This window comes from Sapajus apella, unplaced genomic scaffold (assembly GCF_009761245.1).
Source record: "Sapajus apella isolate SASKATOON/1434 unplaced genomic scaffold, GSC_monkey_1.0 scaffold1, whole genome shotgun sequence".
In the NCBI taxonomy this organism is placed as follows: domain Eukaryota; kingdom Metazoa; phylum Chordata; class Mammalia; order Primates; family Cebidae; genus Sapajus; species Sapajus apella.
In genome coordinates this window covers 72,937,636-72,960,470 of record NW_022436941.1, presented here as the reverse complement: position 1 = coordinate 72,960,470, position 22,835 = coordinate 72,937,636, and the positions used below count along the sequence as shown (strand labels likewise).

Sequence of the window (22,835 nt, the reverse complement as noted above, 5' to 3'; positions counted from 1 at the left end):
TATAAGTGATATAATCTAATTTGCATAAGATGATTGGATTTCCTCTATAATTATCCCCAAAGTGGTCATACAATTTATATAAACATACACAGAAAAAAGATCAAACACTTTTCAAACAGCTGCAATTATTAGCAGGTTCTTCCTTACTTTCATTCAAAACCTGCCTTCTTATAGCCCAATTATCTTTCTCTATCCTTCTGGGTCCACACTGAACAAATTTAACCCTAAACTGAAAGGTATCTGGACCTTGATGGCTTTCGTAGGTGCACATCATAACTTATCGTTAGTTCTCTTAAAACAAAGCAGCAAAAATTGGCCTTAAGTATCTTTCTTTTCATGTTAGCAAGTATTCATAAAATACTTAATATGTGGCAGATATAATCTAGGCTGCAGGGTTACAGAGAAACAAAACCCAGATAGATTATATCTCTGCTTTTATGGAGTTTACTCTAGTTGGAGATGAGAAAGAAGAAAAATAAAGCAAGATAAGGAGACTGACAGTGAGGTGGGAGGGAAGTTGTTTTAAATAGTATGATCAGAGAAATCCTCTCTGATAAGGTGGCATTCAAGTGGAGAGTTAAAAGAAACTGCACGGATGATTTATGTACATATTCATATCCATGAAAAGAATCTTCCAGAACACAGTAAATCCAAAGGCCCTAAGGCAGAAATGTATTCAGGGTGTTCAAAGAATAGTATAAAGAATGGAAAGGTTTAAGGGAATTGAAGTACACTTCGGGACTTGATTTCATGCCATTGTTTCTAGAATACATCAGCCAGTATTGTGTTCCTGATTTCATTCCATCAGGAAATGCTCTGAATTTGTGTTTATTAAATGTAGGCTCAGTTGGAGTTATATATGCTGGCTTGAAAAAATGAGAGTGAAAGAGGAATTCCTTAAGGAAAAATGTAAAATACATTTTTGTTTTGTTTAGGAATAGCAGAGAGTTTAAAGAATAATGCTTTAAGGATCCTTAAGTTACTTAAGGATAATACATGCTGACACTATGCAGAAACCATAACAAAAAACAGTGGGCGTAAGCAACAGATTTTTAAAGTAAAAGCCTGACAGATTTTCAGCATTCTAGTGCTAACACTCATCAAGCATCTTCTCTTTCAAAAAACAAACTAGCAAAGCCCTGTATAAATCTGGAGAGCAAAGCTGCAGGTTTCAGCATCTTTAGGTCTTAGTATTTTCAAAGAAACAAATTAATATTAGCATCTTTATCACCACCCTCTTCCCAGAGATCTGTGTAAGTTAACAGTCTTCCAACTATCTTGTTTAGAAGTATCTCCTTTTGACTAAACTTAATACTTTGTACGGGTAGATAAATCTGGAGAAAAAAAAAAAAGAATAATTCACTGAGGCATAAAAGATGCTACAGAAAGAAATCTCAGCTTCTGCTTACGAACTTTTCAGGGGCATTTCTATTACTGAGGTTCTAATCCTGGTTTTGTCCCAAAGAATAGGGTGATCTTGGCAAGTCCCCAATCCTTTTTGTGCCTTTTTTCATTTGCAAAATATGGCTCCAAACCTCTTACCTTCAAGAGAAATACGTATCAAAATGTCTTACAAATGAGGAAAATTCTGAAAATGATGTATAATTTCTTATTGATAATATGATAAGAGGTCCAAGAAGGAAAATACCTTTGTCCCTTTCTCTTTCCTTTCCTCTCCTCTTTTAAAGGAGATAGGCAGGCTGGAAAGATACAGTGACTCCTATGGCATCAGGGAAAACTGCAGACTGAGCAAACCTGGTCTTCCATTGTTTTGCTTCCTTTCTCTACTCCATTCCCACCTTCTGTTGCTTCTTTTTTGCTTTCATACCAAATTCACTCTTGCGTCATCGCCATTACACAAGACCAACCTTCAACACTTCAAATTTAATTTTATTCTTTCTCTACAGGAAAACAACATCTTCTTACCAGATTGTACCCTGATTGTTGAGGGAGTTTGAAATCCAACCCCTGTTCTAGCAAGTCATGTATCTGACAAGGGACCGTGAAGGGTTACATTTTTATGCGTTCACCCAGATGGGCATCTTTTTATAAATTACACAAAGGTACCACATGGGCTAACAAAAGCCTTGCTTCTATACTCTCTTTTACAAGTTGCAAACAAATTTTCCGATTCCTATTTATTAGATATTATGTATTTAAAGTAATTCATACTAGAGCATTCAAATAAAGTTAAATTTAGTGGTCAGTCCCTGTAGTGAAGCATCTCAACCCCATTTTGTATTCAACTTTCTTCTATTTTTTCTCCCAAATGGTTCCTGATTGTTTTCACTGTACATTTACTTTTAAAGCAAAAGAAAGCACAGAGCAGATAACCCAAATTGTCCAGACAAACTTGAATCTAGCTGTCATGCTTGATACCATAAACTTCTATGCAGGTTTTAAAAATTAAAGTTACTTGTATTTGCCTTGAATAGTCTGAATTTTATTAAAATGCCGTCTACCTATAGCATAACTTTTTCCCAGAGCTTATAAACACATTAAAAAACTGGTCAGGCATAATGGCTCATTCCTGTAATCCCAGCACTTTGAGAGGCTGAGGCGGGTGGATGGCTCGCGTTCAGGAGTTTGAGACCAGCCGGGGCAACATGGCAAAACCCATCTCTACCAAAAATACAAAAATTAGCAGGGCGTAGTGGTGCATGCCTGTAGTCCCAGCTACTTGGGAGGCTGAGGTGGGAGGACTGCTTGAGCCTGTGAGGCAGAAGTTGCAGTGAATCTAGATCATACCACTGCACTCTAGCCTGGGCAACAGAGTTTGAGCCTGTCTCCAAAAAAGAGGTTAAGAAACAAATTTTTACTTTGCAATTTTTAAAAGTGTTTTTAAAGCACAAAATAAACAAACAAGCTCTATTTTGTGCTTAAAATCTAGTCTTTATTTCTCAAAACATAATATACACCATAAAATTCATATTAACTTAAGAAAGATTACTAAGATATTGTTCCTGTTATTTTTTGTCATGTGTGTAGTTAGATAGACATGAGCAGGGCAGGAAAGGGCTCTCCCCCACCCACTAGGACCATCAGGTGACAGTTTAGCAATTATCACACTGCCTTTCTAAAAGTGATAAATTGGCAGCTGGCACCAGGGAGAGGCCATTTCCTGATGGTCCACACCTGTTGCACTAACGTGTTAATTGAATGCAAATGTCAGCGAGAAGCAACTTCCTGGGTATGCACATTAAGAGACAAAATGATGGAGTATGACCTTCCAGGGTCATTCGCCAGAAAAGGGAAGAAAAGCCTCAGATGGGCATGTGTACAACTTCCTAAACACACTGCGCATGCTCACCTCCCAGGAGCAAGGAGGGCACTGCATATGCGGGCAACCCACCCTAAGGGAAGAATCGCAGGAAAGGGGCCAGCCTATGAAGTTCTGGGATGAAGGTTAAACACTGCACTTGACCTCGGTGCCCACTTGAGTCTCTGCCAAGCATCCTTTCCTTTTCTTTCTTTCCAGTTCTAAAGCCTTTTAAATAAACTACTACAGCTCTGAAACTTGCTTCGGTCTCTTTTTCTGCCCTATGCCCCTCAGTTGAATTCTTTCTTTTGAGGAGGCAAGAATTGAGGTTGCTGCAGAGCCGTATTGAATCACCACTGGTAACTTGGATACCTTCTACCAATAACATATGTAAAGTATGTTTATAAGAATAAAGTGGTTGGCACAAATTTGTTTTCTAATTGTAATCTCAGACATGATTATTACACTGTTAGTCAATGGATCAACTCTGTACCTTGTCTTCACTTAACATGCACCTCTCCCTGAGGGTAAGATGTGTAGTTTCAGAATGTTCTCAGCTATCTGGTTCTCAGCTGTCTGGTAAGGTTAGACTAGAAGTAAGACAATGTCTAAGGTGACCCAATTCTTTCAGAGAAGCTTACCTTGCCACACTCACCTCCCAAGGGTTTCATCTCTTTTAAGAGCACTAGATCAGAAATTCTGTGCTTTACTAGGTCTTTTTCATAACCCTAGGCTGTTGCTAAGCTTTAGTTTCCTTTTTTAAAAAATACTTGTCTTTCTGCTTCAGAAAAGTGAGTTGAAGATTTGAAGAGGTATTGAATACCAATTACGTACTAGAAATAGCACTAGATGTCTTAAGTATGTTACTTCTTTTAATTCTAAACAACTCGGCAAGTTTCATAGAGCCTATTTATATAAGAGTCAAAAAAATTTAGAGAAGTGATTTGCCAAGGTCAAATAGCCACATGTGTCACAGTCAGGATTCACACTCAAGTCAATTTAACTCCAAACAGCATGCTTTTATTTTTACCGCAATCCTACCTCCAAATATATAATTTTCCTGTCTGGCACAACCAAGGCAAAAATACTATTTAATGATCTTAAGCAATGCATTGAAAGGGAAAAAAATTGCTGAATAATATACTCCTCTAGCAAAGCTGACTGAGAACATATCCAAGTACTACATAATCTATACTTAAATCTTAGAACAGACCACAAATGACCTGGAAAACCCTTTTTCTCCAGACATTTTTTTATAGCTTTGATGCATAAAGAAGGGAAACCAAATGTTTAAGATGCAAGAATAATGTGCCTTTCCATCCCAGCCAAAGCAGAGCTTATATGCTTCACCAGAAGTTCTATCATAATCATATTATCAAGCAAACACCAAATCACAAATAATAAGGAATAAGAAAAATACAAAGATTATTTTGGTTTTGGAAAACAACTAAGCACCAGGAAACTCCTTTTAGAAATGTGGAAAAGTCCTTTTAATAGTAGCTAATATTTCTTCTTCAGGCTTTGATATAAAATTTGGTTCATAACCTTTATATGACCATATTTTTACTCTTTACAAAAATTAAGTTTTCTAGTAAGGTATTTACAACACTAACCTTTACCTTCTGCTACTTAAAATAGTTACAATACGTACATCAATTTTTATCCTCTTAGAACTCTCTGCATGATGGTTTTAAGTCATTTGAATGAAAAATTGTTAAGAAAAACAGAAATACCTAATTGGTAGTCAGTGTTCTTTATGCCAGTAAAAAGAAGATTCCATATCATAATAATCAAAAGTATATTTTTGAGAAGCTCCTAAGCAAACATTTTTCAAAAGATTGAGCACAGATCTGGGGTCTTCACTTTTCATAATGGCTCTGCCAGAAAACCATGTTAGTTCCTACCTTTGCCATTTATAAAAACTGTCAGGACCTAATCAACCATTTATCTCTATCTCCAAAAACGAGAACGGTGTCCTCTTTTTTTCTGCCCTCCAAACCCAGGTTCCACAAGACCATGACTATTAGGCTAGCTCATGATACCAAAAACTCAGCTGTAGTTCCTGGCTTAAGAGAAGGACCAAATTTTATCAAAGTCTCCTATATATCTTTAATAAATGCTCCTGGTATCACAATAGTTTAAAGATGAAAAGTATATTAATTTGTTCCTACTGCAGCTATTGTTTTCATGTTATTCCAGCCTGGAGTCCATTATGTGCATATCAAAGACAGGGTCCTTATGTAGCTGCTTTTGAAGACTTTCTAGGGTGACAAACTGTGATGCAGGAAACAAACCATCTGTCTAACACCCCCTGATGCAACTAATCAGCCTCAGAGTCTAACATCTGAATACCTTTGGCATCTAGGCTGGTTATGCTGCTGTTGGGAGTGGGCATGCCCATTTTATAGCTTGACATCCTTTTCTGATCTATTCTTAAATCTTTTGAATGAAAATTTTGTCTTCACAAGTTGCTTCTTCTATTTCTGTAAATCTTTCCTTTGCAATCGGGCTGAGAGGGATAGGAGTTAATGAAAATACTGTTCCCTTTCCACCAAAGAGCTCTCTTCTCTTCTTACCACTTCTATACTTTTTAAATGTTTGTGGTGGAAATTAAATAAGCATTAAAAAAACTGCAAATATATTGTTTTTTTGCTTGCTACCTTTTAAGACTACTTGGCCCATGTTGGTTCTAGGTCCTAATTTCTTCTCTAATCTAAGCAAAAAGAGTCCTAAGAGCCTTATATGTTTCAATCTGATTCACCAGTATAGGACTCCACATAGGAGGAATATCAAAGCTTCAAGATAATAAATTATTCCTTTTTGGCTGTGGATATATCTCCTTCTGTCATGACCACAAGACATTATGAATCTTAGAACTGATAGTGTTTGCCTCTTTACTTGGGTTACTAGGAAGCTCAGGGAAAAATTTGTGACCCATCTTCTGTAAGTAGAAGAACTTTGTGGTACATATTTAAGGTACTGCTTAAATTATATATTTATACATATAATTTTATATATTTTAAAAATTGTATCTATTTATATTATTTTCATTTTCCTCTGATCTTCTAATTTAGTATATTTTTTGGTTGTGATTTTAATGTAGTGCTATAAGCTAACAACTCTAATAACAATTATTATTATATGTAAAACCATGAGAACCATCCAGTAATCCATAGTACCAACTACTCAACCACAGAAATAAGAGAATCAATACTACTATATTGCATGGGCTATATCATATAGCAAAAAAACTATATATAGTAACATAGTAAAAATATAGTAATATAGTAAAAAAACTTTAAATAAAATCTATCGAACACAGTTGAATAAGCCTAATATTCTGGATTTTCTATTTTCTTTTTCTTTTTTATTTGTTGAGACAGGGTCTCATTCTGTCACCCAGGGTGGAGGGTAGTGGCAGTATCTCACCTTACTGTAGCCTCAACCTCTCAGGCTCAGGTGATCCTCCTACCTCAGCCTCCCAAGTAGCTGGGACTACAGGCATGCACCATCATGCCCAGCTAATTTCTATAATTTTGTAGAGTTGGGCTCTTGCCATGTTGCCCAGGCTGGTCTCAAACTCCTGAGCTCAAGCAGTCCACCTGAATCTGCCTCCTAAAGTGCTGGGATTATAGGTGTCAGCCATGGCACCCAGCCAATTTTCTATTTTCTATTGCAACTTATGCTCTGAGCATACATTAGAAAACACACAGCAAGTCTCAAAGACTCATGGCAATAAATAAAGAACTCTGGTTCTCCAGCTGTTTTACTATCTGACATTATCTTATTGATTTGGGCACTGATTAGAAAATTCTTTCCAGATCATTTAAACTTATTCTATGTATTACTTTTAATTAACTTTCAAGAAAAGTTTTGAGATCACAAATGACCAAGCCAAAAATGCTTGACTAGTCTAGTCGTTGGCTGTCAAATTGATTTTAACTAATTGGAAAGTTTTCTTTCAAATCTTAAGACCATTCAATGTGATATGCATAGTATTAAATTATGTACAATATTTACTAAGGCAGGAAGCTGATTTGATAAAAGTATATTCTTTTAAATCCTTTAAATTGGCGTGGCTCACACATTACAGACACCTGGGCATCTTCGGAAAAAAAGAACATTTAAACTATTATACATTTAGAAAAAGCACAAAAGTTAAAGAACACAGACATAATACCATACTGTTTCAATAGTAACTCCTTTTCTTTGTTAACTGAAAAATATTAAACTCTTGCTTACATTGCTCAAGCTTTTTTTTTTTTTTTTTTTTTGAGACTGGATCTCGCTCTGTCATCCAAGCTGGGGTGCAGTGGTGCGATCTCGTCTTACTGCAACCTCCATCTCCTGGGTTCAAGCGATCCTCTCACCACAGCCTCCCAAGTGGCTGGGACTACAGGCACACACCACCACGCAGAGCTAATTTTTGTATTTTTTGTAGAAAGGGAGTTTCACCATGTTGCCCAGGCTGGTCTTGAACTTCTGACATCAAGTGATCCGCTCACCTTGGCCTCCCAAAGTGCTGGGATTACAGGAGTGAGCCACCATTTCTGGCCACTTTACTCAATCAACTCCAATCACCTCACCTTTTATGATTTATTATTAAATTCCATGACCTATAATATAGTTTATATAATAGATGCTCTTAGAATAGATTTTTAAAATACAGATGTTTCTGCTCTAATATGACACATGCATTCAAGAAAAATCTCTTTCTGCAAAATTGCACACTAAAAATAGCAGGCATATGGGAGAAATTGGGTTAGAGGCAGATGTAGGAACCAATGAAGGAGAAGGAGAAGTAAGCATGTTGTAGCTCTTAGAAGCCTACTGAAAGTGAAGTAAGCTGAAGACTCAGAATTGACTATTAGATTTAACAGCATGGAAATCATCTGAGACTTAAGAGCATTTCCATTGAATGATCTCAAGGCAAAAACCTGATAGGAGCAATTTTAGAAAAAAAAATGTGAAGAGAAGAAATGGATTCAGTAAGTATAGACAAGTCTTTTGAGAAATTTTGTTTAAATCGGAAACAAAGCAATGGGAAAATAACTAGCATGGTTTTTTGGTTGGTTGGTTTGTTTGCAGATAGGAGCATGTTTGTATGTTTATGAAAAAATCCAGAAGAGAAGATGTTAGGACAATCATCTGCATATTTATAAAATCACCAAGAATTAAGACAGAAGTAGAGTTGGAGAGCATGAAAGTGTGGAATAGTGGGTTAACAATCTAATGACATGAATTAAAAGCTCTGGTTTTTAGATAGAGGGAGGAAGAGTGATCTGGAGGAATAATGAGATGTAAACATTGTCAATGCACTTTCAGGCTGTCATTCAAGAGCTAAGGAAGAAAACGAAAGCCTTCCAGTTTGAAAACTACATGAGAAGCAATATCTTCAGAGGAAGAGCCAGTTTCTATTAAAATAAGAAGGTGAAAGGAAGGAAAATTCAGAGAAGTAAGAATTAGGGATATTGAATTCCTGAAGGTACAGAAGTTTCAGTAGTTGGGCAGGGATAGAAAACAGGACAGACAAGGAAATATACAGCATCCTATCTATTGGATGAGGGATGATGTAGGAGTCTGGGGCTTCTTGCAGTGGCAAACACAGAATAAAGGACATAATAAGATTAATTCTGTGGAGTCAAGAAAGATAGTGGTGTTGAAGTTGTCAGTGTGTGGGGCAGGGCAGTTCAAGGTGTGTGTGCCTCTCTTGATACCTGTTGGGGAAGAATATACTTGTTCCCAAGCTGGAGCTCCCCCTCGACCCTTATTAATGGAGCTGAGGCCAGCTCCATTCATTATTAACAATTTAAAAAATTCATGTGACCTTCACACACATGGATTTCTTATCAAAGTTTAAAATTTAAAAAATTTCCCTACTCTAGGGAAAGAGTAAGCTAATTTTTCATAGCAGAGTTTGGTTTTACTTACATCTGTGTTACAGGAGCGATACCGTTTCCTTTCCCCAAGGCAGTATTTTCCACCTCCTGAAGGTCTGAAATAACATTTTGTTTAACATGTGAATATAATCCATCTATCCATACAACGAGTATATATATTACTTGATGAAAACATATTAAAGTTTACTTTAAAAAATATAAAATTTGACACATTATTTATTAAAGTAATCATGCTGGTGATTGTTAGCAATAATTATGGTTGTTGAACATAAAAATGAAGCCTATTTATTATTAATTTGTAATAATAGTACTGTCACTTTTGTATTAATGTACTAGTAATTTATAAGATTCTTAATTGTCAAGCCATACATTCTCAAGAAAATCAATTAAATCAATATATTTTATAATTATCATAGTAAAAATCACTTATTTATAATGAAAAGCCATTTAAATCATATTTAACAAAATCCATAATCTGATGCTATATGTTCAACTAGGAAATGGAAAGTTTGTTTTTACTCCAGACAGGAAGAAAGGAAGCATGAAATAACTCCCTGGAAATAGCTTTCATTCAAAGCAAATAATGCAAAAACAAATTTCATCTCATTTTAAAATAGTCCGTGAAGTTTAAAAATTTAAATCTAAAAATCAGATGGCTTTGCATTATAGAAATACTAAACATTTTGTATTTCATCAAAATTAACAAAATAGTAAGACGTCAAATATTTGATTTACATAAATTAATCTTTAAAGGATTTAACATGAGAGAAAACCATATGCTATTATTTGGGCATACTACCACTGAATGATAAAAACAATTAATTTCTTCTTTTAAAAGGGGTCCAGTTTATTCCCTTAAGTATCTGGGTATATTATTTATCACAGGGTATTGTTATACTTTTATTAATTTATAACCGCTTTCAGTTGAACTTAGGTTATTCTGTACTAGTTTTAAAAAAGATCAAGTCTACATTATAATTTTGGCTCACTGGTATCAATGGGATCATTAAAGCTACATTTTGAATATATTTTGAATGCCAGTGAATGCTGACTCTAAGTAAGGAAGAGAAATGGCTCAGCTTGAACCAGAGAAATGAGTTGGTCAGACAAAAACAAGATAGTGGGGATGGTGGTAGCATGACTGGTTTATGAATGGGAAATAGGAAGCTCTGCTTAGCAAGAGGGGACTAATTGATAGGAGTGGGAGAATGGAAACAGAGAACTAATATAAAGCAAAACAATTAAGCCAAAAAGAGTAAAACAGAAGAAAAAGACATTTGGAGTCAGGAACCAGAGAGGGATCCTGAGTTAAAAATAAGAAACACTAAAAAATAAAAATAGATCATCTTTTATTTCAGAAAGAGAAAGAGAAACAAAAAGGAAAAGCATTATCATAACATCATTCTTCATCATATACTAGCTGGGAAAGAAGGTCCTCAACCTGAGTTCTAGACAAAAATGGGCACTTGACATACAGCAGTCAAAGAACAGTTTAGTCTCAGGGAGGACAAGAAAGTACAACTAGAGGAACCGTCCACCTGTAATGGGCATGGGACACTGGTAGGAGGGAGAAGCACAGAGCTAGCAAAGAATAGTGATGGCCCTGGCCTTTTGCCAGGGGGACTCTGGCTGGAGAAAAGAGTGGTGGGAGAGGAGCAGTCTGACCTGCAGAAAACAGTCATGGGGAGAAGAGTGGTGGCAGCTCCGGAAGATGATTAATGGGGGCATATGAATGGAAACCATTTTAACACATGGGCAGTATTCTTTTCATTGTGATTTGTGATGCGAATCAAGGCATTTCAACCCTTGAAGTGCTCTCATTGGTCCTTTTAATACTAATGTAGCAGTAATAATTTTATGTGACATGTGAAAAGACCTTAGGTTTCTTGGGAATAACAGTAATGTAGCTAAGACCAGATCTGGATTCATCCATAATTCAGTAGTTTTTAAAGGAGGAAATCTATCTGATTATTATTAGATTAAAAGTCTGGCTTATCTGGGACAGATACACAATGCTTTCTATTTTTTACATTTTATTTTTAGTTACACAATAAGGGGAAAGGAAGAAAAAGAAAGTCTGTCTAACAAAGCTCCGCCACTTTCCTGTGCCTATGGTTTGTTCTGAAGACAAGCACTTGGCTCACTAGCGAAACGTTTTTACAGATAACATGTGAAACCACAGCTCTGAATCATTTCCAACTGTGTCTTTTTGTTGGCTCCGGCTTACTTTAGCTACTTACGCTGGACTGTCACAGTGTCTTAGGGATGAGGAGACGCCTCCCCCGCAGGTCCTGCTGCACTCTCCCCACAGTGACCAGGGACCCCAGCCCCCATCTATGCTCTGGGGCCAAGTGCCAAAAGGAACACAATCTCCCTGATAACACCACTGCAAGATTTCACAGAAAACACAGAATTAGCTTTTAGGCAGATAGAACTATCAGGATAGAAATACATAAGGGTCAGGTACTGACCAGTTAAAGGCATTAGCATTCTCCCAATAGATAACAGACAGATAGTTCTATAACTGTGTTTAGACACTGGTGAAGGTGCATGTCATTTGCGAATTATCTTAGCTAGGTCATGATTTATAAGCCTCTAACTTGTATTGGGAGTTCTAAAAAAAAAAAAAGTCACATTGCTTCTTTTCCCTTGTTTCTATTCCTCTAGACTTTTAGTGTTTCTCATTATGGAGCTAGCTAGAGACCTCAAAGTCTTTTTTAGATATTTTAGTATTTTCTTTAAAATTTTTCTTTATATTCCACTATTATTAGACTCATGGAATGATAACACAATATGGAAAGTTCCCCAGTAAGGAATTTTTATGATGGTAATTGCTTTTTCTTTTAAAAAATAATAATAATAAAAAAGGCTGGTTGAGGCTACAATAGTAAAAGAATGTGTTGTGGTATTTCATCTACACGAGCACTGCAGACATAATAAAAGTAATGCCAAGACATTAGGGACTGGGTACAAAAAAACCCTTATATACACTGACTAGCCATGTGTATGGTCCCCACATGAACATATGTACTGGAATTCTGCTCAGCTCCACACTCCACAATAAACCACACATACTGCACCAAGTAGAAAGCCAGGAATAGTTTATCGACATACAGACATCACATAATCAACTCATAACTCTAGCATGATATATCTTATTTGCAGAATATGACAAAATGAAAGTCTTTTTAAAACCAAGCATTTGTAGACTTTTATTGATGCATTTTTTCAAATTATTAAACTTTGACAAGCCAAAATAATGATACTATGAAAGTCATTTGTTTATATGAATAACAATAAGGAACATGGTTGTTAGTAAAGCTGAACAAATGTCATCAATGTTAGATTGTTAAATAAAAATTCAACCTCATATAAATTGAAAAGGGATCATGACATGATACTTAGAAAGCGATCAGTTTCTTATAGTAATTCTATCACCAAGCTTTGTTGGTTTTATCTCCAGAATATCCCTGGAATTCTTTCACTTTTCACCTTCTTCACCGCTATACTCTAGATCAAACTGGCAGATAAACGGAGTAGCTTCTTATCTGATCACTGTGCTTCTACTTTTTTCTACTAGAATCTATTTTCCAGGGAGCATTTAAAAAATCTTTTAAAAACATTTTATCACATTATGTCACCTTTTTGCTTAAAAATCCTCAGGTTTTCTACTTCCAAAACACTGATCAACAGTAAATTTAGTGATCTAGCCCCTGCCTCTTTCCTCAGCCCCATTCTCTCTCTTACATAGATTACTCTAGACACACTGGATTTCCGCCTTCTTACTAAGCTTGTTCTTCCTCACAGTATCTGCATTTACTGGTCTTTCTAGTAATGCTTTGCTCCCAATTCCTTCTATTGCTGTCTTCTCATCTTTCAGTCTCAGGTCAAATGTCATTTTAACACAGAGATCTTTCCCTGACCATCCTTGTTTTAAAATAATACCTCAATACCCTTTCCTGCTCCCAGACCCCCGTGTAATAGTGATTTTGTCCTTCTGCTTTAGCTCCCTGCTACCACTTAACACTATTTAAAATTGCCCTGTTTATTTACCAAATTACTTCTTTGTCTCTCCTCCTTTGAATGTAAAAGCCTCAAGAGTTACATGTAGCAATTTAACTAAAAACAGAATTCAGTTCCTCAGACCCACTAGCCACATATAGCTAGTGGCTACTATGTTGGACAGAGCAGATGCAGAACATTTGCATAATTACAAAATATTTTACTGGAAACAATGAATGCCTAGAATAGCACTTGGCATGTAGTATGTATGAAACAAAAATTTTTTAGATTAATTAATTGGCATATAGTATGTATGCAACAAAATTTATTAAGATTAATTAATAAGTAGTTAAATTATAGAATTGTGTCCTATTTTGATTATCACATGTCAGAAAGGAACTGGAGATACTGGGGGGTAAAGAAACCAAATTCATATTTGTTTCCTAGTAGCTGGGACCAAATTTGTTGACAATCAGTGAGCTGTGGTAGTTGTAACAGCATGATGAACTTTTTAGAGGAGTGCTGAGTAATTATTAGTCTATAAAAAATTAGGCAAGAATAAGTTAACATTTCCTTGTCTGTAGGCAAGAACATCTGACCATAAGTCTGCTAAATAATAAAACAGGATATTAAGAAAGACTATTGAGTTTTGAGCAATAAAAATTATCGTGAACAAAAAAAGATCATCTGTCCAAAATGATGAAGAAGAGGCAGTTGGCTATACCAATAACATAGTATCAACCCTGTGTGAACAGGGCTGAGAAGGAGAAAATGTTCCACTTGAAAACTTATGACTTACCTAGTTGATCTGGAAGATCAATAATTTTTATAATGATATGTTAATTGTAACAGATCTGCACCTATACAAAAGTTACAACATTCTGGCCAAATAATCTCCAGTTTTGTGGTTTTGTTACTATAAGTAACTGTGTGTAAGAATATTTATGTCTGCACCTAATTTTCCTATGCAAATAACTGAGTAGTATAGTCCTGGCAAGCAATTAACTTATTTTTTCCCCTGTCTGCAATTAATGAGAACTGACACTTTTAGAAATTCCAAATCTTAAAATATGCCTATTTTTTCAAATTGGAAACTTAGCATTATTGATTTCAAATAACATTAAAGCTTCATTTTACATTTATTTCATATAATCACAGGGTTGAATCTAAAGCTCAAAGAGACTCCAGAATTTATAAGGCCTAAGCACTTCAGTTTTTCAGATGAGGAAACCAGAACCTAAAGGAGTTGACTTGCCCAAGATCAAATACTAGTAGAAGAGGAATTATCTGTCTAAAATACACACAAAAAAATCAGTGGTTAAAAAAAATCCATTGGAGGTGTATGATTATGTATGTGAAGACATTAAAGAATACTCTAATATGGTTTACTGGATTTTTATAACTACATAAAATACAAGATAATACTAGAGATTTTTTCTTAGCACAGCTATAGATATACATGTTATTTCAGGCCCCTTTGCATATACCTATGATTTGCAGAGAAAAAATATTCAAGCTTTTTCATTTGTCAGGTAACAAAAGAATTGTAAGAGCTGCAAGAATACTAAAAGATATAGGTTCCAAAGTATTTCTCAGTATTACAGATGTTTCTAGAACACTCACAAAATGTAGGGCAGTGAGAAAATCACATGAACTAAAGTCATTCTTTAGGTAAAAGATACATACAATACTTTGTAAAATGCTGCTCAGTTTTCATCAGTAAAGTCTACATAGCAGTAATATTTCATAAATGGTTTGCTAAAAGCCCTTATATTGCATAAATTCATGCTTTGCTTATATCTATTCTATGGAGCTGTATCATAATAGGTAATTTTATCAGAAAGTTAAGTAACAAATATTAAAAGGTAAATAATTCATAATATAAGTATCAGTCACCTAGCAGTTGACAAGAGATTAGTCTCTAGGTTAATACTAGTTAACAACTTAGTTAACTAGCTAACAAGTTAACAACTTTGGTCTGTGTAGGAAAATTTATGTTACAAACTTCAGTTCTAATTCTAGCAATATCTTTGGTCCAAAGCAAGTCACTTTTATTTCTTCTCTTTTGTTTCCTTTACTATAAAATGGAAACTAATTTTAGTTCTTGATTCCAATATGGTTTAGATTAGAAAAACTTTTAAAATGAGCTCAATGCATACATACCTTCAAAAAAGTTAAAAACCTACTGAACAACTTGTTTTGATTTTGATCTCTGACAGAAGCGTTCTTTGGTGTTTTATTTTCTTCCTTTGTATTTATAAAAAGGGAATCTTTATAATTATGCCACTTTTCCCCTTTGGTAGTAGTAAACCAATGCAGTATATGATTTTAAGAGAAGAAACTTATTTAACTTAATAAAAGGGCTTTAAGAAGCCCATGGGGACTTCAAGTGATTTGAGCGACTTCTCTGATTGCATTCATCAATATACATTGAGTTTAATGTGTGTAAATTATGAATAGAATAATTAGATTACACCAAATAAAGCAACTTGGAATATATAAATCCTATAAATGCATAATGATGAGATTCTGTTGTATCATCTTTTTTTATTCTTTTCTTTCCCTGCAGTTACCAAACCTGTAAAAGATCTATTTACTGAGACAAAGAATTTTACTTTATATTTTAAACTAGAAAAGTTAAAGATGTAGATGCAAACCAGTTTCTAATCTTTATTTTCAAAGATTATCCAATCTAGCGATTTTGGACTATTCTAAATAACACTGTTACTTTAGCCTAAATTATCCAGATAAATTAGATAAATTTGGCCTTCCTCTTGCTAATTGGGATATGTTTAACCACATTCATAAAGGTAAAAGAAGTTAAGCCATCACATTTTTTTTCCCAAGAATAAAATCTCATATTGCCGATTATTTCTTTTCATATTCCTTCTATATTAAATAAATATGTTTTCAACACAATCTAGAAAGATGGCATATTCCAGTCAGGCTTTAAGAGCCTTCTTTAGAAACACTATTTATTATCAAACAACATCTCTTGCTATTATACTACTAAATATTATGATCTACATCAGGGGACTTTCTTTAAGCAAGATACATTATAAATCAAACAACATAACTTTGAAAATTGGTCACATTTCCACAAAGGAAAACTTCAAGATGAGTATATGCAGTATTTTAAAATACATTTATTTTTTTAACTAGAGCCATTTTCAGATGTGATTATGGTATATCTTCCAATAGCCAGTACTGGGTCCAGCCAGCATCTGGAATAAGAGACATCTAAGGAAATCCTAAGATTTTGCAGGAAGTAATATTAGTGATTCAATACAGAACATTCTTCCCACGTCAAAAGAGCTGAGTGTTGGAGCACAGCACTATTAAAAGCCTTATCTTTCCACTGTGCAGGTGCAGGAAAGCTAAAGCTACATTTCAGCCCAAATTCTAAATCAGAACTTGTCAACCCAAACTATTTAAATTTCTACAGCAATTGGATGAACTATTCTTTCTTCACTTCCTGTGTTTACAGTTTGGGACCCAGTCAAAACATATTGTATTCTACCCTAAGTAAATTAAGATCGAAGGTTGCAAATGTCCTACTATATACCCAGTGCTTTAGAAGGGCATTTAATAATCCTATACTAATCCAGCCCTATGTTTCCTATGCAAAGATATTAGGAATCAATGTCACTTACATGTAAACCCAAATGCTGGGCTATATCTCTAATTGGGTCTTGTAGAATCATTAAATCAATCTATTGGCCATAAGCCAAGTATTTGAAGCCTTCTTTGTGGTCACCAAGAGGGATTACAAGGATTGGGTTTTGATTATCCTTAATATCCTGTTCAGTAACAATGCCAACACTACTATCAAAGTTTTTACAATCTAAATCCTTATTTACTATTTTATCAATTATGGCATCCCTCTGATTCCTGTCCAAAGGGCTATTGCTGGTGCTGTATCCAAGGAAAGTTCTCCGGCCGAAAGTTGTATTAATTGATTTGTAGGAGACTGACCCATGGACACACAGTACCAGTGCACCGTCTGGGCTCATCAAATTTCCTCCTTTGGTTAATGCTACTGTCCCTGAGCACATCCATTCAGACCATATGGTTCTTATTCAGTCCTTGAATGGCTTATTCAGGCGAAGATCCAATGGCTGTAATAGCGATGTCAGACCCCCCAGGACTCACGCAAAGATCAGTTTTTAATTTTTTGGCCATATTTCTTACTCCATCTGTTAAATGTGCATGGAACAGTTCCCATACTTACATGGAACATTTGTGGAACTGCGCCCCTGGGCAGGGATCCCATATCTTTTGCAGCCAGAGTTTGACGAGATCATCATGGATTCAATCCTTTGGATATGTCTATGCTATCACTTGAGCAATATTTCTACCCCCTCCCTTTTAAAAAACGATTTATTCAGAAAACTATGAGCAGCTTTGGTTTTATTCTGCTGGCTAGACCGTGTATAGGTTCTTTCTTGTTCCTTCTGGTGAGAGTAGTTTTGAAACTCAGAGTTAAGATCATAGGTTGTGAATATTCCATCCATTTCTTGGAGACACACAAATTTGTGCTTATACTCTTTACTGTTAGTTAAGGCAGTCTAGCAAAGAATTTTCTGCCCACCATCATCTAAGGTTGGCAAATAATAATGAAAAGTATTGATGATACTCTAGTAATATGTTAGCACCTTCCCTCTATGGAGGCCCACAAAAAGCTCACTGAAATATTATCTCATTTTTATCCTCATAATATCTCTATGAAATATATAGAAATTGGTTGTCTCTCATTTTAATGTAGAGATTCTTTATTTTACCAATTGTCACACAATAATATATGCTTAGTTCAATGTTCTACTCACATTGCTTTCCTATTGTGATTCCTGAAACAAGAAACTGTTTACAGGTAGAAAATGAAAAGTCTATTTAGTATTAAAGGGTGAAATATATTGTTAAAACCTAGATTAGGCTTAGTGACCTACTTGATTCCTGTGACAATGAAAAATTGCTTTTTACTTTGCAAAGTTTGTTATGTGAAGATAAAGCAAAATTAGAGTCAGTATAGAGAGGCAAAGATTTCAACTCTGAAATTAGAAAGACCTAGGCTGAAATGTCAGTTATGCCATGAAATTGCTGTGAAATCTGGGGCTAGTAAGTCTTATTTTTCTCTTCTGTAAATGGAGTTAAAACTGTACCTACCTCATAGTTTTTGTTAATATTAAACAGAATGATGATTGTAAAGTGCTTAGCAATATGTGCCAGGCATAGTGTAAGTACTATTTTTTTTTTTTTTTGAGACGGAGTCTCACTCTGTTGCCCAGGCTGGAGTGCAGTGGCACCGATCTTGGCTTACTGCAACCTCCGCCTCCAGGGTTCAAGTGATTCTCCTGCTTCAGCCTCCCAAGTAGCTAGGACTATAGGCGCCTGCCACCATGCCCGGCTAATTTTTGTATTTTTATTAGAGACAGGGTTTCACTATGTTGGCCAGGCTGGTCTCAAACTCCTGACCTCAGGTGATCTGCCTGACTCAGCCTCCCAAAGTGCTGGGATTACAGGCATGAGCCCATCGTGCCCTGCCGTTAATACTTCTTAAATAGTCATCATCTTTATCATTATTGTTACCAGGATGTCAATTATTTTTAGATGGCAAGTATACAGACTAACCATAGAAAGTTGACCAGATTAACTAAAAATTCCACTTTATCACTAGCTCTTTGCAGGGCTGTTTTGCTTTGGGTCAAAATTCTGAGGTCTGGTTTACTTTCCTAATATTATAGCCCTAAGGGCAAAATCTGCATATGGCAACAGTAAATATGCTTCCTTCCTAAGAAGAAAAAAACTAACAAAAATTCATACAGGAGATAACATGGTCAATATAGTTAGTAAAAGATAAAGAATAAAGAAGTGTTCAGCTCACATGTGTAGTTCTTGTTTTTTCTTAAAAATGTAGGTTGATGGCTGGGCATGGTGATTCATGCCTGTAATTCCAGCTCTTTGGGAGGCTACTAAAAAATACAAAAAAATTAGCTGGGCATGGTGGTACATGCCTGTAGTCCCAGCTACTTGGGAGGCTGAGACAGGAGAATCACTTGAACCTGGGAGGTAGGGGTTGCAGTGAGCTGAGATTGAGCCACTGCACTCCAGCTTGGGTGACAGAATGAGACTTAGTCTCAAAAAAAAATGCAGGTTGATTTAGTTTTCTGAAAGCTTCTTTACAAGTTCAAAGTTAATGATAAGGTTATTCTGAGAGTCATCTAGTGCTCTACCCTTTTCCTTTCTAGGAGTCTGCATTTGCAGGTTTTTCATTTATTTATTCATTCGTTTTAAGACTTATGTCATTCCTAAAACTTTGTCTATCTTCCAAGTCTCTGGAAAAACAACAAAGATTTATTTTGTAGATTAGTTTTAGACGGTGATATCCCATATATTGACCTTATGATAGTACACTCTTATGTTGTGAATATAAATGACCCCTTGACATATAAACTTTGCCATACTTATAAGGTTCTTAATAGTTTTTCATGGAGGCCATGGGTTATGGAAGTATGTCAGAAGCTGGCAAAGGTCCAAAGACAGGGTAAGGAGCAGGCAAGGGGCTTTTTAAGCCTGAGTATTTCCATTTTTTTCAAATGTATATATATATTAGAATTCTATGGACTTCATTGAAAGAAAGGCTTTATGGATCAAAAAGTTGATGATTAACCTAGATGAAAAATGTGAATCTTTAGATCAAATATATTTTGCCCCATTTTATTCACTTTCTCTTGTCTATGATCATTCTTATTTGTGCTTAGAAGTAATTGTATTTCCCCTCTATTTGCTTATTTAAATTTGAATTCAATACTGTTAGTTTTAATATTGTCTGAGAGTATTTCTAAGTATCCCTCAAATTGTTCATAATTTCCAAGAAATATATCATCTCTATCATATATATGCATATATATGGTGTAACATATGACATTTGAGGGCCCTGCTATTAAGCACAAATTATTGGTATTAAATATGTATTTACAATATAATTTGTTGGTGGAGCTGAGCTACATGTTCTCAGATAGCCACTACTAGTGGTTTACTGTGGAACATGAACTTGATCACAAGAATAATAAATCAATGGCAATAAAAAAACAGATTCTCCCTGTGACTTTCCCTCTTTATGGCTGTGTATTTCTGCTAAGTAGAGATTGAGGTAAATTGACAAAAATTGACAACAATTATTCATTCCAAAATAAATATAGATTGTTGTTTCAAGAATGCATTCCTAATATTTTCTATTGCTTTAGTGAAAAATAATAGAAGGAATTCTTGGTAGTGCATGAATTTCTCTGTATTTTTATTGGCTACTTATAAAATGTGAAAAAAAATCCATAAATCCTTTTTAAATTACCCTCTCAACTCATATATTTAGCATAATTTACCAACATTTCCAAACTTAGCATGGAAAAGCCATCAACATGGCACTAGGTCATGGGTCCTGAATGAAGCCGTCAGCAAGGATTAATAAACTGTGACAGCTGCCCAAAAGCTTTCATTCTTTTTATTTAAACATCAGATTGCAAGCTGAAACTCAGTGTAATCCTTGTTGAAACTAGCCCAGCTAACATGGAAGAAGTCACAACTGAGAACAGATGACAGTAATAGTTATTGCAAATTCAGTCAATAGAAATAAATTCTAGCATTTAAATTTACATAAATAGCAATTCCTAGAAAATGTTAAGAGTAGCACACAAATTATTACTATATGTTTCAACAACTGTTGTTGTTTTTCCTCTTTTTAGAGACAAGGTTACTCACTTTGTTGCATAGGAAGGACTTGAAATTGTAGGCTTGAGTGATCCTCCCACCTCAGCCTTCCACTTAGCTGGGACTACAGGGCCTGTAGTCCCTGAGCTGGGCTACTGTGCCTAGCATGTTTAAAAAAGTCTTAATAATTATATTTTTGAAAACTAGATTGATGAAAAAATTATTTAGCTCCAGTTTCTATGCTCAATAAATTATTTTTTTTCTACTTGTCCCTTCTCTCATACTGCAATCTTAAAGTGACTTTAGGCTGGGTGTCATGGCTCATGCCTATAGTTCCAGCATTTTGGGAGGCTGAGGTGGGTGGATCACTTGAGCCCAGGGGTTCAAGACCAGCCTGGGCAACATGGTGAAACTCTGTCTCTACTAAAAAATACAAAAATTAGCTGGGCATTGTGGCATGCATCTGTAGCCCCAGCTACTCAGGACGCTGAGGTGGGAGGATCGCTTGAGCCCCGGAGGTGGTGGTTGCAGTGAGCCAAGATTGCACCACTGCACTCCAGCCTGAGCAACAAAATGAGACCCTGTCTCAAAAAAAAAAGTGACTTTAGTAACACTATAGTTATAAAGTCTAATTCTGGGTCGCCTAATTTTCCGGGGAATTATTCAGAAAAACTAGACTATGTTATATCAGTAAACAGACTATATTACATAAGAAAAAGATTGCTGTTGCATTACTTTTGGTACCAATATAACATACATATACCAACAGAAAGGTGAAAGTGACCTAAAAGACAGTTACCAACTATAATTTCCTAAATAATATATGTTTACCGATATTAAGATATGACAATTAACCTATTGGTCTAGGAATTAATTATTTTTAACTAGATTTTAAATGAATATATAAGATTTCCTAGGGGTTGAATATCAGCACCGGCAATTTATCAGTTTTGTATACATGTCAAATGGGTAGTAAATAATTGATCTTACCCCTTTTTCAATATTCCCAGTTTGACACAGTGTCCCCTCAGCTGCCGGAATGCTGTTGGTGACACAGCGGTTGCTTTTGCTGAGGCACCAGAGCTCTCTACACACTTCCTAGGAAAGAAGGCAAAAGCAAGTTGATCAGAAATAGAGTCATGTCCCATTCTTCCATAAAATACACTTAACAGTCACTCTGTATTACTTTCAAAAGAGACCCTGGGTCCCTTTTGCTGCTGAAGCATCAGAGATGAGGATTTTGGAGGAGGTTTTTATGGAAGGTAGGTTATCCATCTTGCAGTATCATTTAAATATTTGTCTTTATAATTCTTATTTTAGCAGATAAAGTGTATCTTAGCTTTTAATATTGATTAGGATCTTTTTATAATAGTGCATAGAAATTTCATTAATATAGATGAGTAGGGAGAAAAAATGACTACGTAGAAAAGAAATACACGTTTATTACACTCAAAAATATACCACAGTACAAACTTACCAATTACTAATAAAGTGATGCCAGGTAAATGACTTCTTAGATCTACCATAATATTCAAATAAAGACAATTTTAAAACAGCGAAATAGACCACGGGAATGGATAGGAATTTAATGTATGAATTTTTAAATTTTTGAAGTACATTTTGAAGTAATTTTTAATATTTATATATGCCTAAGCACAATCTAGAAATGTTATTTTCAGTACGTCAATGTAGCATGCCTCCATGAAGAAGAAACTTGGTTTTGAACAAATGCTGCTGTTTATAGAATGTTTGGGTATGTTGTGTGGAGTTGTCTTGTCTCCCTTCTCACGATTTTCCATTATCCTACCTCAGCATAGGAAAATTACAACACTTATTCTAATATTGGCAATATAAATACTTTTATGTTAATACTATATTAACATATCAGATTTTAAAATAAGCTATCCAATATTATTCCTACATAAAGTGTTTAAACAGCCCCCAAAAGGCTTACTTTTGAAGAAAACACG

General features: G+C 35.2%; 1 protein-coding gene across 4 annotated transcripts in view; it reads right to left on the bottom strand.

Moving 5' to 3' along the window:
* ADAMTS6 (ADAM metallopeptidase with thrombospondin type 1 motif 6) overlaps window positions 1–22,835 on the bottom strand; it is a 331,044-nt gene that overhangs the window by 87,314 nt on the left and 220,895 nt on the right. For 3 of the 4 annotated variants that reach the window (XR_004269519.1, XM_032279614.1, XM_032279631.1), the window contains exons 12-14: window positions 21,856–21,963; window positions 11,400–11,545; window positions 9,191–9,254 (exon numbers count right to left, since the gene is read on the bottom strand). Coding sequence is in view for 3 of the 4 variants with exons in the window: in XM_032279614.1 (XP_032135505.1) it covers window positions 9,191–9,254; window positions 11,400–11,545; window positions 21,856–21,963 (318 nt within the window). In the remaining variant the exon portion in view is untranslated. The remainder of the gene's footprint in view (window positions 1–9,190; window positions 9,255–11,399; window positions 11,546–21,855; window positions 21,964–22,835) is intronic. The other variant, XM_032279622.1, reaches the window with a different exon arrangement.